This window comes from Pyrgilauda ruficollis, unplaced genomic scaffold, assembly GCF_017590135.1.
Source record: "Pyrgilauda ruficollis isolate IOZ18807 unplaced genomic scaffold, ASM1759013v1 scaffold3, whole genome shotgun sequence".
NCBI lineage: Eukaryota > Metazoa > Chordata > Aves > Passeriformes > Passeridae > Pyrgilauda > Pyrgilauda ruficollis.
This window is the reverse complement of record NW_024524377.1, coordinates 9333719-9350394: the sequence shown is the minus strand read 5'-3', so window position 1 is coordinate 9350394 and position 16676 is coordinate 9333719. Positions and strand designations below refer to the sequence as shown.

General features: G+C 48.1%; 2 protein-coding genes across 3 annotated transcripts; one reads left to right on the top strand and one right to left on the bottom strand.

Moving 5' to 3' along the window:
* Positions 1–4724: 4724 nt before the first annotated feature.
* Positions 4725–9170, bottom strand: NIFK (nucleolar protein interacting with the FHA domain of MKI67). Its single transcript, XM_041473069.1, is given in 7 exon segments — positions 4725–5136; positions 5139–5286; positions 6462–6542; positions 7232–7443; positions 8091–8199; positions 8821–8946; positions 9027–9170. Coding segments are annotated over 7 exon segments (867 nt in total). The 3' UTR covers positions 4725–5089.
* Positions 9171–9411: 241 nt separating this feature from the next.
* TSN (translin) lies at positions 9412–16445 on the top strand. Of its 2 annotated transcripts, none has more exons than XM_041473068.1 (6): positions 9412–9614; positions 9694–9787; positions 12782–12878; positions 13667–13782; positions 14425–14504; positions 14869–16445. In XM_041473068.1, the coding sequence occupies exons 1-6, from the start codon at positions 9549–9551 to the stop codon at positions 15103–15105; spliced, it is 690 nt and encodes a 229-aa protein (XP_041329002.1). In that variant the 5' UTR covers positions 9412–9548; the 3' UTR covers positions 15106–16445. The 2 variants fall into 2 exon arrangements, with proteins under 2 accessions (XP_041329002.1, XP_041329001.1); XM_041473067.1 differs by having other exon boundaries at positions 9414–9554.
* The last annotated feature ends 231 nt before the right edge of the window (positions 16446–16676 follow it).

Below are 16676 nucleotides of genomic sequence, written 5' to 3'. Positions count from 1 at the left end.
ATAGTGCCTCTGGAGCTAGACCTTTGCACATGCACAGCTCCTGCCAGACCAGTCACAAAGCTCCAGCAGTTCCAACCTGGAATTTGTTTTTAAGGATACAGTTCAATAGAACACGCTGCAAGCACTGCCCCGTTAATAAACCACAAACAGCATGTCTTTGTGTGGGATAGCTGAAGGAAAACTTTATAGATTTGTCTTACATTCCCTCTACCACCCCCTCTGGGCAGATGAACCCATCCCTCTTCTAACAGGCAGACCTGTAAATGCAGCCCAGCACCTGAAAATCACACCAAGGCCCTTCCAGCTCTCACATCAACAGAAATAAAAATAGTACAGGTGACAAAGCAGCTTTGCTGCTGCAGCTGCACAGCTGGCACAGACCCTGCTCTCTCCCCACTGCACGGCTGCCTTGTGTGAGAAACGGTAACTGAGCAAACACAGCAGAGAGGCAAGTCCTGCCTTCACCCTCAGCAATGCTCTCAGCCTTATGAGGCCACCCTGACAGAAGCAGCTCTACTTCCCTGCTTGTTTTAAAGAAACCAGTACACCAGCAAACTGGGAGTTTGTGCAAACCCTTGTGGGAAACTGGCAGCAATGCCTCACTGCAGAGCAAGCAGCCTGATTTCCACATCTGCACCTGCTCACCAAGACTCCTCTCAGTCCGCACTGGAAAAACACACAGAAAAGAACAGGGCTTTCCAAAATCACTATCATAAAAATGAGATTTGTTTCTTTCCTTCCTGTTCTTTAAAAAAACAAATTTCAAATCCAGGCCAAGCCCCAGTCTCCATGTGATGGATCAAATGCACAGACAGGGAAAGGAAGCAAGCCCAGTGCCTGTGGCTCACTGCAGGCCCCACATCGCTGTCCCAAAGTCCCTCAGTTAGTCCTCACAGTTCTGCCTCTCTTCAACAACACATTTGAGGACTATCATAAACCAGCATTTTCTTCCCTGAACAGAGCCAAGACTTGTGTAGGAGCTTCTCTGCAGCTTTTCATGGAGTACCACATGGTTACTGGCCACAGACACGCAGGTGTGTAACTACTCCAAGCCTCCCAGGACAGCCAAGATCTCTGTTCCTGCCATATGTTTAATTAATGCTGGGTGTCAGAAGTGATGAGAGGCCTTGCTGCACCCGGCATGGAAGAAAATGTTTCACTTTAGGAAATCTCACTCAGTTAACCATTTCCTCAGCTTGCTCTGACAGCTGCTGCCCTTGGGCAGGGAGGGATGTGCCTGCATTAGCAGTGCCAGCAGCAGCCTGACACACAGAATGGCCTCCCCACTGTTTCAGCAGCACCCTGGGGTGGTCCCCAGCATATCTCTGGCTAAGAAGTATAGATTATTGCTGCCTAGAGTTAGACATTTCAAGAATCTGGGAGTTAGATGGAAAAGTCAGGAGACAAGGATGTATTTGAACAGCATCTTGGACAATGAAGGAGTCTAGTCCAAGAGGATTTGTGGATATTCCTGGAAAACACATAATGGAGATCACATTCACTGTACTCTGTTACCTGCTTGCCCAGCTTTCACCTGCAGCACCCTGCCCAGGCAGGGATGTGCACAGCACCTCACACAGCACAGCCCAGCCCAGCCGGCTGCATCACACCGCAAAGTGAGAGCCAAGCTCCCAAGCACTCTAAAGGAAAAGTTGGGAGAGGGGAATTTGCTGGAGCTCCTCTCTGCCTCACTGGCTAGTCGGAGAGGAGAGCATGTCACCCCTCAGAGCCATGCCTAAGTCCTCCCTTGCACCATGAGCCATTTGCAGACAGGTTTTAACCTCGCTCCCCAGGGCTGCAGCCATTTCCAAAGCCAGCTATGCAAGCAAACAGGCTCGGTACTGGCAAGAGCAAGTGTCACTTGCCCAGCCTGCTCTCCTCCTTCACTTGGCTCATGAGCAAGTACCAGCACTTGGGCTGTGATGGCAGCACATTCCTTATGCTCCATGCAGCCTGGGCATCCCACAGCACATCCAACAGGCAAAATAAATAGCAGGAAAACATAAAACTGCATCTTTAATTTTGAGCCGTCTAACCCTGCCACATTCACCAGTATCTTTGTCTTGAGAGGTGAGCATTGCCTTCATCATTCCTTCCTTCCCTCTATCTTGCAGCCAATTCTGCTTTTCTCCCCCAACCTCTCTACCCCCCATTCTTTTACTTCCAGTACTTCTTGTGCCAGGAAATGGTGAGCACTCTTAAACCCTGCTCCCTCCTCCAAAACAGAGAAATTGTAATAAATGAGTGTAAATTAGCAGCTTGGCTAGCACCTAAGTTTCTCAGGCTTGCAAACAGTAATACATACATGAATGTTCAGCAAAACAGCTCTACAAAGTCACTCATAACTGAAAGGCAGAGAACTTGCAAGTCATGCCTTGAAACCACAGCCCCAACACTCCCAGCATCCCAGTAAAAACAACTTGGAGCCTGCCCTAAAATCAGTGGCCAGCAGGTTTGTGTTTGTCCAAGATGAACAAACAAATTACTGGAGAAATGAGAAATAAAAATCAGTGCAGAGACTGGGGCATAACTCATGACACAGCACATCTGTCCACTTGCTACGGAAACTATGTTTGGCAAGTATCAGGTGTCTGAATTTCTGCTTACGTACATCTCCCTGGACAGTAGTGTATTAATAACACAGGCAGCCTAAAAACAGAAACTATCACCAAGAAAAGCTGCCTTCTGCTGAGAGCTCCTTGCTGTAGCCTGGGTATTGTTGTGCTTTCCTCAAACAACACAGAATTTTGCTTCCTTGCTGTTCAGAGTTGCCATCTAAGCTGATCTCAATTGAAGGAAGATGAACAAACAAAAGGAAGGGAAAGGAAAATTACAGCAGGAAGCAACCCTTATTGTGAACAGTTTTCTTGAACGTCTTCCCATCAAGGCTCACACTGCTATGTAACTCTGGAGAGCCAGCAGCAGCCAGGGGTTTAGCTTAAAGGCACAAACCTTTCCAAGAGACTTCCAGAAGCCAAAGTCCCTCATGCAGGGGACATGCAGGAGCTCATGCAGCCAGGCAGGACAGCCCTGGCACTGCAAGCAGCACGAGAAGCCACTGAGTCAAACGTGGAAGAAAGCAGCAAGTGGACACAGGCAGAGGCAGAACACTGGACACAGAGAGGAGCACAGCAACAGAAGCACAGTGGGAATGAAACCAATTCCATGTTCAAAATGCAGGCCAAGACATTGGAATGGGAAGCACAGGAATGGAGATGCTCAGGCTCTGGGGAATGTGGAACTGCACCTGAGAAGTTACCCTGGATTAACTAAGTTTTCTAAAGAGCAGCCTAGGAAGGAGCATTTGTGGCAGCACCACAGAAATGGGCATTTTTGGCTAAGATCAGTATCAGGTTTCTCACGTATTCTCAAGCTATGTTAGAGACGTGAGTTACACCAGTGCAGCCACTCACTCCTCACTGCCTGGAGAGGCTTTCCCTACAAAGGCGCGACATTTCCCAGGAACCCTTGTGCTGCGGCAGGGCCACACAGCTGAGCCGTGCTGCCCCCCGGTGTCAGGAGATTCAGCTCCCAGCAGGAGGAACACAGCCACATTTCTACTTCACCCTGACTCAACAGCCATCTTTATGTGCCCAACACAAAGTCAGGAACATGGATTTCAAAAGAAAACTGTCTATTCTGGGAAGATGCATTTTGCTTCTTCTCTGCTGCTCTCTGCTGTATGATGTCAAGGCAGAAGTTTTTCAGAGCTGCACATCAGATACAGATAAGCATTTCTGCCAACCATTGTGGTGGTCATGTATCTCAAACCTCAACTGAGCCTGTATTTCCCATGGGTTTGGGGTGCAAGCAATGCCTGTTTCCCATCAAACAACACACAGGGAAGGAAGCCTGCAGATGTACACAGCAACAATTCCATTAAAAGACAAGGACTGTCCCTGACCACTGGGCTGGTGAAGAGATTCCCCTGGCCTGCCCAAGGTGACAAGCATTTGATATGAAGATGCACTCATCCAAGTGTTTCCTCAAGAAAGGAGAATGATCTAATCTGAGTCACCTAGACAATGTCATTATGATCCCATGATTATTCCAGTGATCAAGCCAGACAGATCAGAGTCAGCAAGGCCAATGGTTTAGATTAATTTTTCTCTGCCAGGAATTCAACTAAAGTAGACAAGGAATTAGTGCCAGCCACCTACCTAGCTGGTTATTATCACCTGGGCTTTCCTCTAAAATCTTCTGCCAAGCCTGACCAGCAGCCAACAGCATTAGAGTGTTTAACACAACAAAAGATAAAGGCTAAGTATGTGCACAGAACCCAATCTGGGATTTCTACACATCTCAGACTTGCATTAAAATCCTAATTCTAACTGCACAAACTGCCTGTTCAAGCAGGACTGGATACCTGACATCTGCAATGACAAGCTAGTTGGAACAAGAATGAATGTTAGTGCATTACAAAAAGCTACACTCAATTCTCTGAACTCATACTACTGTTGACAAAAACCTGCCTTTTCACTCTAGGTTATTACAATGTTTCAATGTGCTTATCACCCCCTGGAGCAGAAAAACACCCTTGGTTCCATGCAAGCTGTGAAACTAAAATGCAGTGACAAAGGACAACAGAACTGCCAGCAGAACTCAGACTGCCCTGATTATTGGTGCATCTTCTCAAGAGCCTCAATGGGTGCAAACATGTGAGAACTTTCACAAAACACAAACATTCAGTTAAACAGAAGAACCATTACCAAGAGCAAAGAAAGTTGAAAAATGGTAATTTTTTTTAATAAGCTGTCATTAATTATAAATTTAAGATACAGTTGTTTGCATTAGCAAACTCTGAAGGGACAGCCTCACATTTTCTTTCCAAACAGTGAGCACTAGAAATGAGTTTTAAAATTAACTGAAGATTCTGGACTACTGTAGCTGTGTCACAGCACAGGCACTTGTGAGCACAAAGTCAAGAATATCTTCGTATGTTCTTGATGACTAAACCAGAGGGACAGGATTTGTGAACAGAGTCCTTGCCTAAGAAAGCCTGATACAGTCTAGGCAGGATGAACCAAGCCAGGGGAGCAGACACAGTAGAAGCTCCACCTCAACAGTTTTTAAGTTGAGAAAAATATGGCTATAGCCACAAAAATTTTAAGTCTGTTTCTGTTTCTTCAGGCTTGGCCTCTGCCTTGGCTGCTTCTTTGGTCTCTGCACAGCGTTCTTAATGCTGGCAGAGGGAAGCCTGAGAGTTACTTCATCCTCTGTGTCATCATCCATCCGAGCAGCTCTCCGGCGCTCGAGCACTGCTGGAGTACAGACTGGAGTAGGATCCTGAAGAGATCAGAAAAACAGGATTCACTGCAAAGCCATCTGCCAGAAAGAGCTGTCACTGCCCCTGTGGTACCACAAGACACCTCATTCCAGCTCTCCTTCAGAAAATTGTTTACATTTTATAACTAGCTACTTTACAAATGTAATTATTTCTTTGGACAGAAGTGTCACCTTCAAAGAAGTGTATGTGAAAGGCAAATGGAAATTAATTCACATTTTTTAACATGTTGTTATGCACATTTGCTTTCTAAACTTTGTATTTCCTGACTCAAAGCATCACGAACGTCAAGTGGAATATAATCAGGGCAACAGGGCAGGGGGTGAGAGAGTATATTTGAGACTGGCATACAGAAATGCCACATTCAGTTTTACAACAGAGCTGAAACATCCCAGCTTCGTTACCTCAGTAAGGCCTCAGAACTCAGTTGACAGAATGTATTAGTTATCCTGTCTTCCTCACAAGCAGCCATGCCCCACTTATCACATAATAAAAATCCCCAAACAAACACTCATCCCCCCAACTCACAACAATGATGAAACAGAACAGAAATGTTAATGCCTTACAGACTTTTTAGACTGCCAATATCTCAAATCTCAGTCCTGATGACCTAAACTTCCCTTTCACCCTACTGCTACTTTTACCTGGCATTAAACACCAAATACTGTGCCTGGAGAGCATGGGGTAGGAGGGACAGCACAGTATGGATATGGGGACAGACAGCACTGGACTGTATCAAAAATTCAACTCCCTTTGTATCAAAACAGGCTGGCATTGAAACACAGTCCAACAGGACTCCATCAAGGAGATCATGCTGTCCCAGGGTAAAGCACAGGTGCAGGGGTGTACCTGCCTGGCCCCAGCACCCTGCACTACCACAGCCTCACGGGAGTGCTGAACAGCAGAGGCAGACACACTGGTTACAGCGTGCTGAGCAGAAGCCTTTGCTGCTGAATACTCTCACAGGAGAAGGAACCACGAGGATTCTATCACCCTCCCCCGTTCAAGAGTGCAAATGCATCTCAAAGGAGCTACTTCTGTTTCCTTGAGAGATGTTTGTGCCAATGTTAAGGTTTTTGTGTGTTGAAATCAGTATTAAGGTGCCAGCTGAAGACTTCAAACACCCGCCCCAATGTGAATGGTGGTACTGGTCACCACCAGGACTGGTCTGTCTTACCTGGCTGCTCAAAGAAACGTTCAGTTTTGACTTCTTAGATGTTTTAACTTTTTTTCTCTTTTTGGAAAGCGCCTGTGCAGCCTAGGAAGCAAGACATATCAGGTGGATCACTACACACTTGTGTGAAGATGCAGTCACTTAACAGTTCATAGATACAGTTTCATAGTCACACTTCATAGATTTGCTTCATAACCACAAAGTCTTTGCTACAGCAAACAGGTTTAAAGAAACAAACTGACTGACACAGAGGTGATCTGGTTTGAACAAAAACACTGAAAGCAACACAAGAAAATGTGCTACTGTGCATTTTTAGAACATTCTATGTTAAACAGCATTAACTGCTCACAACTCAAGTTCTTGACCCAAGCACTCAGCAGAGAAGGAATATGCAAGGGCTGTGGATGGAAGTTCTGGTCTTGGGACCTGCCTTCAAACCCTCACTCTGCCAAAGCCCCTCTGCTCTTCGGTGATCTGCACTCCATTATTAAACCACAGAATATCCAACTGCTTGTACCAACAAAAGAAAAGGAACATCTGCCCTTTGCTGTTACCTTTGTCTACAAGTAAACACACAGGCACATGGAGTGCAGCCCAGCAACAGCACCACACTGAATTCCTGCTGCTTCCAAACAGTTCCTAACACAAGTGAGCCTCCCTGGGGCTCCAGCTCTTTTGGCAGTTCCACACAAAACAGGTGATTTCCATGCATTCAGCACAACTGTAGAAACACATCTTGCTTAACACACTCATTGAAGCAATGCCAAACTTACAAATCCTGGGAAGTCATACTCCAGCCCCTTTTCAGCCAGCTTCTTCCGCAGCAGCCTCTCCTTCCGCAGCAGGCGCTGCGTCATCCTGGCCTTCTCCAGCAGGGAGCGGATCCTGTTGTAGCGCCGCACGGCCGGCTGAGAGGGCTTCCGGAACATCCTGTCACAGTCCTTGAACAGGTCCTCGTGGACCTTCTCGGGAGGCACGAACTGACCTGCAGCCAGCACAGGACACGGTACAGCACAGCTCCCCTCCGCCAAGGGCACACACACAGCGCAGCCACGGAGCAACCCCGTGGGGGCGGCGGCTCAGCACCACAGAGGGTCACTGCATGCCCAGGCAGTGAGAGAAACGGGGGGATGGAGGGAGGGAGGGATGGAACACTTTAACAGTTTAATCCAGAAAGATCAGACAAAATTGTTTTACAACAACACCTCAACTCATAATCCTTTACAAAGAAAGTGTTACTGTTACCATGACTGAGAAACTCAGTGATTTCATCAGTCTTTTACTCAAAACCTCCTTTTTCCAACCTTACAAACAACAACTGCAGTAATTACAAATGCCAAGCAGTGTCCATGTGAGAGGAACTATCTTATACAGCAAACCCAGCTTTGTCCTGAGATTTCATGTTACACAGTCACTGAGAGCAACATCAGCGCAGAGAAAAACCAGCACTAGTGACCAAGAGCCTGCTGGGCATGTTCCTTACACATGATGAAAAGCTCAGCCCCACAGAAAACACTTCTGGGACAAAACTTCATTAAAAAACCCTAAGATTCTATGCACAGTTGAAAAAGGTAACTGAAATAACAAGTTTCCTTTGCATGCTAGAGGACTTACACTGCAGCTTGTACTTACACTTCAGCAGTCTCTCAGAAAACAGGTAGTTATTCATTGTGTCTGCAACAATCTTGGCCACATCATCAGACTCAAACTCCATAAATGCATAGCCTTTGCTGCCTCCAGTCTGTGAGTGACAGGAGAGAAACATCAAACAGTGCTTTGGTACCTGAAGGGCTCTATTAAAATTACTTTATTCTTCCAAAGTCATAGACCATCTCAGATAACCACAAGTAATTTCACAAAGGTCACTGAAATTGTGAAAAGCACAATTTAGTCCTAAAAGACAGATTTAGTCCTATATTGGTATAACATTATTTGTAAAATGCATATTTGCACACAAAACAAGCTGCTCACAGGTATCTACTTGCTAAAAAAAACCCAAAGCTGCCCTGCTTTGCTGCTGCTCCATTGTTCCATGCTTATAATGCGACAGCAAACCCAGAAGTGAGAAAAAATTAGATTTACCACACACAACAAGTGCGTTAAAACAGAATCGTGACACTTCAGTCGTAGCTTGACCTGGCGCGCTCCGGCACTTCCCACTGGAGGGAATTTACTCACGGAAAAAGGAGCACAAGGCCGTGCCCAGCCCCGGCCCTGCCGCTCCCACGTGGGGCTCCCGAGGGCCGAGGGCGCTGCGGCCTCGCAGGGCCAGGGGGAGCGGCAGGGCTCAGGGACACGGCGCGGCCGCGGGCGCTCCGCACGGCCCGGCCCGGCCCGGCCCGGCCCCGGGACCGCTCCTCACCTTCTTACTCCGGGAGAGCCGCAGCCTCGTCACCGTCCCGAACTGCCCGAAGTACTCGCGGAGCTGCGGCTCGCAGAGGCCCCGCGGGAGATGCCCCACGAACACCACGCCGGGCGTCAGCTCCTCCTGCGGGCACAGAGAGCGCGGCAGTCAGCCCGGGCCGGGCCCCGCCGCGCCGCCCCCGCCCCGCCGGGCGTCCCGCTCACCTTGGCCGTCCGCTTGCTGCGGGCCCGCTGCACCTTCTGCTGGAACTGGCGCTGCAGCCGCGGCTCCAGCGCCAGCAGCGGCGCCGCCCTGGCAGACGCGGCAGCCGCAGGTGCCTCGGCCGCCATGACCTCCCCGGCCGCCATGCTGCCTCCGCGCGGCCGCCGGAAGTGCGTCACTGCCCTCGCGCCGGTGCCGCGCGGCCAGACGCCGTCTCCCAGCAACGGGGCGCGCGGGCCCTCGCGCGGCCACACCGGGCCCGGCCCCACAGCACCGGGAGGGCGAGGGCGGGCTGGGACACGGACACCGGCGGGGCGACAAACTCCCGCCCTGGGAGCGGCCAGCAGCCCCCCCGGGGCGATCAGCACTCTCTGGGCACCCTCCCAGCCGTCCCTCCGGCCATTCGTGGCTGCTCCGGCTGCTCAGGCGGTGCGCGGGGCAGCCCGGCGCGGCCGGACAGGCGGTGCGCGGGGCAGGCGCGCGCCGGCGGCGCGGAAGGCCCCTGGGCGGGAGGCGGCGGCACCATGTCGGTGAGCGAGATGTTCGCGGCGCTGCAGGGAGCGCTCGGCCAGGACCAGGACATCCGAGAGGTGCCGGGGCGGGCGGCACGGCGGGCGGGGCGGGCACGGGCGGGGCGGTGCCTCGGCTGACGGCGCGCTGTGCCCGCAGGAGATCCGGAAGGTGGTGCAGGCGCTGGAGCAGACGGCGCGGGAGATCCTGACGCTGCTGCAGGGCGTGCACCAGGGGCTCGGCTTCCAGCACAGTGAGTTCCGCGCCGCCGCCCCGGGCAGCGGAGAGCAGCCGCGGCGCGGGAGTGCCCCTCGGAGCGCGCAGGGGCCCTTCCCGGGGCCTCCTCTCCAGGGTCCAGTCGCTCCCGGGGCCTTGGCCGTGGGTTTCCCGGGAAGAGGAGAGCGCAGCTGGGAGGTTTCAGGCCAGACAAGTAGTAAAGCTGCCGTTCAGCATTATGGACACCGTTCTGTCCCTTTCTCCCTCCCTAGCGTGGTGCTTTTCTGTCTCGGTGCAGAGCAGTGTTCTTTTCCAGCTGTTCACGTCCTGGGCTGCTGAGTTGGCTCTTGGGTGTCCCTGCAGGTGGCTTGCACATAGGATGTGTTACCGTCACTTGTTGGGCCTTTGATCAGTGTCCCTGTCTCGTCTCTTCACCACACACCCCAAAAAGCTGTGGTCCTGAGCTGAGGGGGTATTCAGGATGGGCTGGGATGGGGGGGAACACACTTCAGTCTGGGTTGTACAAAACAGATTCTCTCTGTGTGTATAAAATCTGCTTAACACAGCGAAATGTGAAAAGAATTTGCAAGGGCTGAAACAGCAGGGCCTGCCCTTGATGTCTGCTTGAGTGACAGCAGGAATTGTTCTGCAGCTTTGGAGGTTTGGGTTGGCATCAGCCTGGTTCCAGGCTTCTCAGGTGTGGACAGGATGTTTCTGGGCCAGCCTGTTTCCTCCAGGCCACGAGAGCAGCTCTGCAGGCCCAGGTGTCACATCTGCTCTTTCTGTCCCCTCCTTTCTCAGCTTACTGGTGAAGCTACTGGACTAAACTGAAAATGTCTCTTAAGAGCTGGGGTTTTCCCAGTCAATATCTTGTGAGAAGAAGCAACCATTCTGACTTTGCTGGAAACTCTGGAGAGGAGTTTGTGCAAGCCACCCTGTGAAGGGAAACAGAAGCAGCCTCCCCAGGTGCTGTTTTACTCCCTTGCAGAGCTGCTGGTTGCTTTCAGCCTGGTGAGGTTCCCCAGCACACTGGGGCTGGAGCTGGAGGCCTGGGCTGCCTCTGCTCTCAGAGAGGGTTTGTGTTCAGCAACGAGCAGCACCACAGGTGTGAGCTGGGCAGCCAAGTGCAAGTTCCATCTGCTGGGAGACCCGGCAGTGCTGGGAATCAGAGCTGCTGAGTGGTTATTTGCACAAGCTCAGTTCTCCAACCTGGGAAAATCCATGGTCATTGTGTGGGGAACAACTTCAGAGTCATTGTCAAGCATTTAATTGTAGAGGCCCATGTTCAACTCAGCGTATTTGCACTTGGTTTTTAATTCCTGGAGAGACCCGGTCCTAGAATTTGAGGAGTCTGAGAAGAGATTTGGAATAGTTAAAGGGAAAAAAAAGAACAAAACCAATTTAAAAAAATGAAAAAAATAAATCCAAAACCAAAAAACACAAACAAATAAACTAAAAATGAATCAGACAAAAAACCCAAAGCCTTGTCTTATAATTATTACAAAAATAATGAGTTCATGCTTAATAGGTCAAGAGTTAACTTGTGATAGCAGACCTGTGAATTTGTCATCAAACTCAGCTCTGTTAGTAAAGCCCTGGGACAGCTGGGAGTTTGATGGAGGCCAGCTTCCCGTACCAGCCAGTGGCTTTTCAAATGCTGTCTTGGAGAGGCTTCTGGGCTGGAGAGCTGCTCAGGAGGCCGGGCAGGGCAGCGTGTGCTGCATCCTGCTGCTGCCTGCTGACAGGCAGGGTGGCAGGCAGGGCGACAGGCTGGGTGACAGGCTGGGTGACAGGCGGGGTGACAGGCGGGGTGACAGGTGGGGCCGCCAGCCCGAGAGCCAACTCAGTCCTTGCTCTGCAGCTGCAGAACACAGAGGTGGCACCTGGGGATGTGCAAGGGTAGTTTGAATTTGGGGACTGTGTGTGTGCCACTGGGCATTGTCTGAGCCTTTACAGTCGGGAATGTTTCTTTTGTCTCTGGCAGAATCCAAACACGAATGTGTCCCTTACTCTGTTCCCCCAGCCACACAATGCTCACATGACTGAGGCAGCCCTGTAGCTCCCAGTGAGCTTCACACAGCTCTTTCATCCTGGCTGCCACATGGAGCACTCCCACGTTCTGCTTCCTGAAGCTTTCATTTTTTGCGTGTCATTCTCCCTCTTTTATTTTTTTAAACAGAAATTATGTGTTATTAACAGAAGTTTTATAATCACACTTGAGTGACTCCTAGTAGGTGTTGTTTGCTAAAAACCATCACACTTTCAGATGTAGCTTTTGTGAATAACCCTGGCTTCTGCGCATGAAGATGCAGGAGGGCCTGTCAGGCTGGGCTTTGTCCTTCCTTGGCTGTGACCAGGCTGTGTGAGAGGGCTGCAGGGAAGTTGTGCCTGGAGCCCTCGGGTCGGCCGCTGGCGCTGCAGCTGTAACTCTGTCGGCGAACGGGAGGTGGCAGTGGCTGCTGCAGGAACAAGAGATCCTTTCTCTGCAGAGCTGTACCATGCACTGGGCAGGCTGGAACCCAGGCTCTGCAAATACACCGTAAAAAGCAGGAAATGCAGCTTCCTGAAGGGATGTTGCACCTCATGTAACCAGATTCTGATGGATTAGAAAAAAAATTGGATAAGATTTTAATATGGAGAAAGAAAAGTTGTTTTTCCTTTGACTGTGAGAGTTGTCTGGCAGCAGTGCTTGGTGTGTGCTTCCTTTGGGGCCAGCTGCTGTGTGCAGTGCTGTTCCATTGCTTGGGATCTGGCTGTTGCTGGGACATCTTGGCTCAAGCTCAAAACAAAGGCCCAGAGCATATCAGACAGCCTGGAATTCCAGAGTCTTTTTGCTTTACCTCTATGGCTCATGGTGTCACCAGGAATAATTCTCAGATTGATTCCAAGTGTCAGTAGCCTATCTTGAACAAGAAAGAAGTTTAAATAGCACAGTCTACACTGGGAAACTGTTTACAAACCTCTGCTGCCTGTCAAATATCCATTTCCTGAGTGTATTCATTCTACAAATGCTGTGCTGTCTCTTTTTCAGTTCCAAAGAAGTGTCAGAAGGCTCGTGAGCACTTTGGTACAGTGAGGACACAGATGGAGTCTCTGAAGACCAAGTTTCCTGCTGATCAGTATTACAGGTGTGCAGGATCACACCCAGCCAGACACAGATATATATGGGAATTGCTCGGGCATTTGCCATCACTGCTTTGGAATAATGATGTAAAGGTTGATGCATTGAATGCTTCTTTCTCTTTGAAAAGTAAATTGTGGTAGACAAGTGTGAGGTTTTTATCAGTATAGATAAATGCTTTTGCTCAAGCACTGTAACTTTTCACCAAAAATAGTCAGTATTGAATTCTTTTTCTAGACATTTTCTTTAAAAAGAAAAAGGGAAGCTTAAGAAGTTGGTGTTCTTCCTTGTATCTGGAAGCAGGGCATTTGCTGCTCCATTAATTTCAGTTAAGTTGTTTGGTTTGGGGTGTTTCTGGAAGCAGAGCTCTAAATCTGTCAGGAAATGGCTGTTTGGTTCTGCAGACACTAAATGAAGTTGTCACCTTTGTGTTCTGTTGCTGCCAGAAGGGGACAGTGCCTGGCAAGAACATTTCAAAGAACAAGAATCTTGTCAGCTCAGATCTGCTGAGGGAAAGCTCTGGCTGTGGGCAACAGAGCCTGGAAAAGTGTGGGAGCTGAGGAGGTGTGTGAGAGGGACGAGCAAATGTCAGTGTCTGGTGTGGTAACCTGGGTGTGGAGTTCTGGAGTACCAAGGAGATGTCTTGTAGCTGGTGTCATTTTGATAAACCAAAAATACTGCAAAGTGCATGTGTTAAGGCAGAAAACACAACACACACTGAACGTGTGCTTGTTGCCTAACGCTCCAGTAATAACCATTAATTATTTATGCCTTGACCTGGTGTTTCTTCTGCAGGTTTCATGAGCACTGGAGGTTTGTGCTGCAGCGCCTGGTGTTCCTGGCAGCATTTGTAGTCTACCTGGAGTCAGAAACATTAGTGACCCGAGAAGCTGTTGCAGAAATACTGGGGAGTAAGTTAATGTTGTAACTGAAGGGAAAATGCTTATGACCTTAGACATTGTAGCTTTCAGAGGTACAGGGAAATGGCAGAACCTAATTTCTTCCTGAGAAATCAGTTCCAGAGTTTATCTGGCATTTGATTTCATTATATCAACAAGAAATTCTCAGAGGACGGAAATTGGCAAACCTAATGTTAACAAAAGTACTTATTCATTAATAAGTTCTTCATCAATGAAGGTCATTCATTCAAAGTGTGTAAATGCACCAAAAGCATAACACAAAGATGAGAGCTTGTTTCTCTGACTTCTTGCTTTTGGTATTTAAAAAGTGTGTGAAACAGATTAAATTCTTTGCCATAAAAGAATTGTATCTTCACAGAGCAAAGGATTTGAAAAAAGTAAGGAAAATACATCCTGTATATAGATGTAAATCCAGTTACTCTGTTGGATGTCCAGTTGAGGATGTACAAGATGCTGAATCAAGAACAGAGAGGATGTAATTACATCACATACAGGAAAAGGCTGACTTTCATTATGTAATAGTATTTCATAAATTTGATATTTCAAATTAGCACCAGTAAACAAATGCAATTTAAGGTGGCTGGGTTTGCTCATGCTCAGCACCATCTCATCACTGCTCTGTTTTTGTCTCAGTTGAAGCTGATCGAGAACGGGGCTTTCACCTGGACATTGAAGATTATCTTTCTGGTGTATTAACTCTGGCCAGTGAGCTGGTAAGAAAGATGTGCATGCATGTATTTGGTTTGAAACTGACCTGGAAAACAGAAGTAATGTGTTTTTTAGCTTCCCTGAGTTGTTCCTGGCAGTTATGATACACAACACCTTGATCTGAACTTGTAGCAAGAAGCTTCTCTGCATGTTCCTCAGTGATACTTTTAAGATTTAAACTAGTCATTTGATTGAAAATCCAGAACTATGCTCAACAAAAAGGTAGAGCTAAGTACAAATAATCTGACTGCCAGGAACACAAGTGCTTCATTGGTACAGTAACTGATGGGGACTGCGATGTGATGTGATGTGATGTGATGTGACGTGATGTGACGTGGGTGCTGTGCTCCTCGGTGTCTCCTCTCGCAGGCCAGGCTGGCAGTGAACAGTGTCACAGCTGGGGACTATTCTCGCCCTCTCCGCATCTCAACCTTCATCAACGAGCTGGATTCTGGCTTCCGCCTCCTCAACCTGAAGAATGACTCCCTGAGGAAACGCTACGATGGCCTGAAATACGATGTCAAGAAAATTGAGGAAGTGGTTTACGATTTGTCGATCAGAGGACTCAATAAGGAGGCAACGGTTGGTGCAGGCGGGGAGAAGTGAAGGGTGCTCGTTGGAACAGCATCACTGATTACCTCAGATGGTTGCCAATTTAGGAAGTACCTAGAGAAGCCTTCCTACAGTAGTTTAGAAGAACTGCAGCTCAAAGCTGCTCTCTATTTTCTTACAAAAGGTGTAGTACAGGTGTTAGATGTTTTGTAAAATCATGTCTAGATTAGGACAGGAGACTGTTTCCAGTGGAATTCCTCTGTCAAACATACGGTGCTGTTCTCTGCACAGCAGCAATAGAAGTCAGTAACTCCCATGAGCTGAGATTCCCGTTAGTTCTGTAGTGTTCCTTCCCTGCTGTCAGGGAAGTGCTGTGGCTGTCTGCTCACACACCCTCAGAAGTGTGTGCACAGCACTCAGCTCAGTGCAGACACGTGGGATCTTTAAAGAAACATGATGTGTAAATACCGACCTTTTTTTTAAGACACTTTTTTTCCCTTTTTGTTTCTTAAATTTTCACCTATGTAAGTTGAACAAATTTGCATAACTGTTTATGAACCAGATCTCTTTTTTAATGGTTTCTGTTAATTGAGAAATTAGTGAAAATACTTCTGAGAATTCCTCTATTGGAACTGGTGTCTTGTACCCTGGCATTTCTCTCTCTCTTCTCTCTCCCTTCTCTTTCTTTCTCTCTCTCTCTCTTGTTTTTTTTTTTTTTCTTTCCACCATGATTTCAGTTACCAGAGAGAGCAAGGTTTTCTTAGATACCTTCTTTCTCTATCTGGTATTTGTTTTACTGGCATGAGTAAATGCAGAGTTTAAAATTACGATTTGCCTTGAGAACTCAGTGTAACCAATTTTTATGTTTTTTTAACTTCCAAGTTTTCTGAATAGAGAAGTGTAAACTAACAAACTGCAGGTGGTGTCTGAGTTGTAACAACCTGTACAGGCCACAGCTGTACCTGTATCCTGGGATTAAAAACAAAAAAACACCACAAAACTATAGTTTGTGTAGTAAAATGTTTGTATCTCCAGAAACGAGGAAATTACTGCTTTCAGGTAAGTATGTAAGATGTTTGCAAACACCAACAGCCTCTTTCATGTGTGTAAGTGGACAGACTCATGCCTCCCCATGTGTTTGTTCTCTTGTCCTAAATGACTTTGAATTTTGCCATTCTCCTACTTATGGTGGTGCAGGAGGGTTAAGGAGAACAGCTGACTTAGGAGGAGGAGGAGGAATACTTCAGAGGATGAATGGGAACGGTCAAGTTTATGCGGAGTTTGTTTGCATTTCGGTTTCTTAGTGAAGATTTACCACTGAGTTAGGGAGTTGTTTTTTGGAAGAAAATGGTTTCTTGGTTATTTTGGCCAATAAAAGCTGTTCTTTGATTATGGCCACTTGGTACCTCTGCCTGTTGTCTGATCATCTGCTGTTATTTGCTTCCCTTGCTGGGAACCTGTTCTGGAATGCCAGCATTTCAGTTCATCCTTCAGCTGTCCTTGGACAATAATGGAGTTCCTCCCCTTGGCTGTAGTTGTTCAGTGGCACACTTCTAAACACTGCCAAGTGCAAAGTCAGGAGCTGCAAACAGATTTCATAGGCTTTTTAATATTTTTTTTTAAAC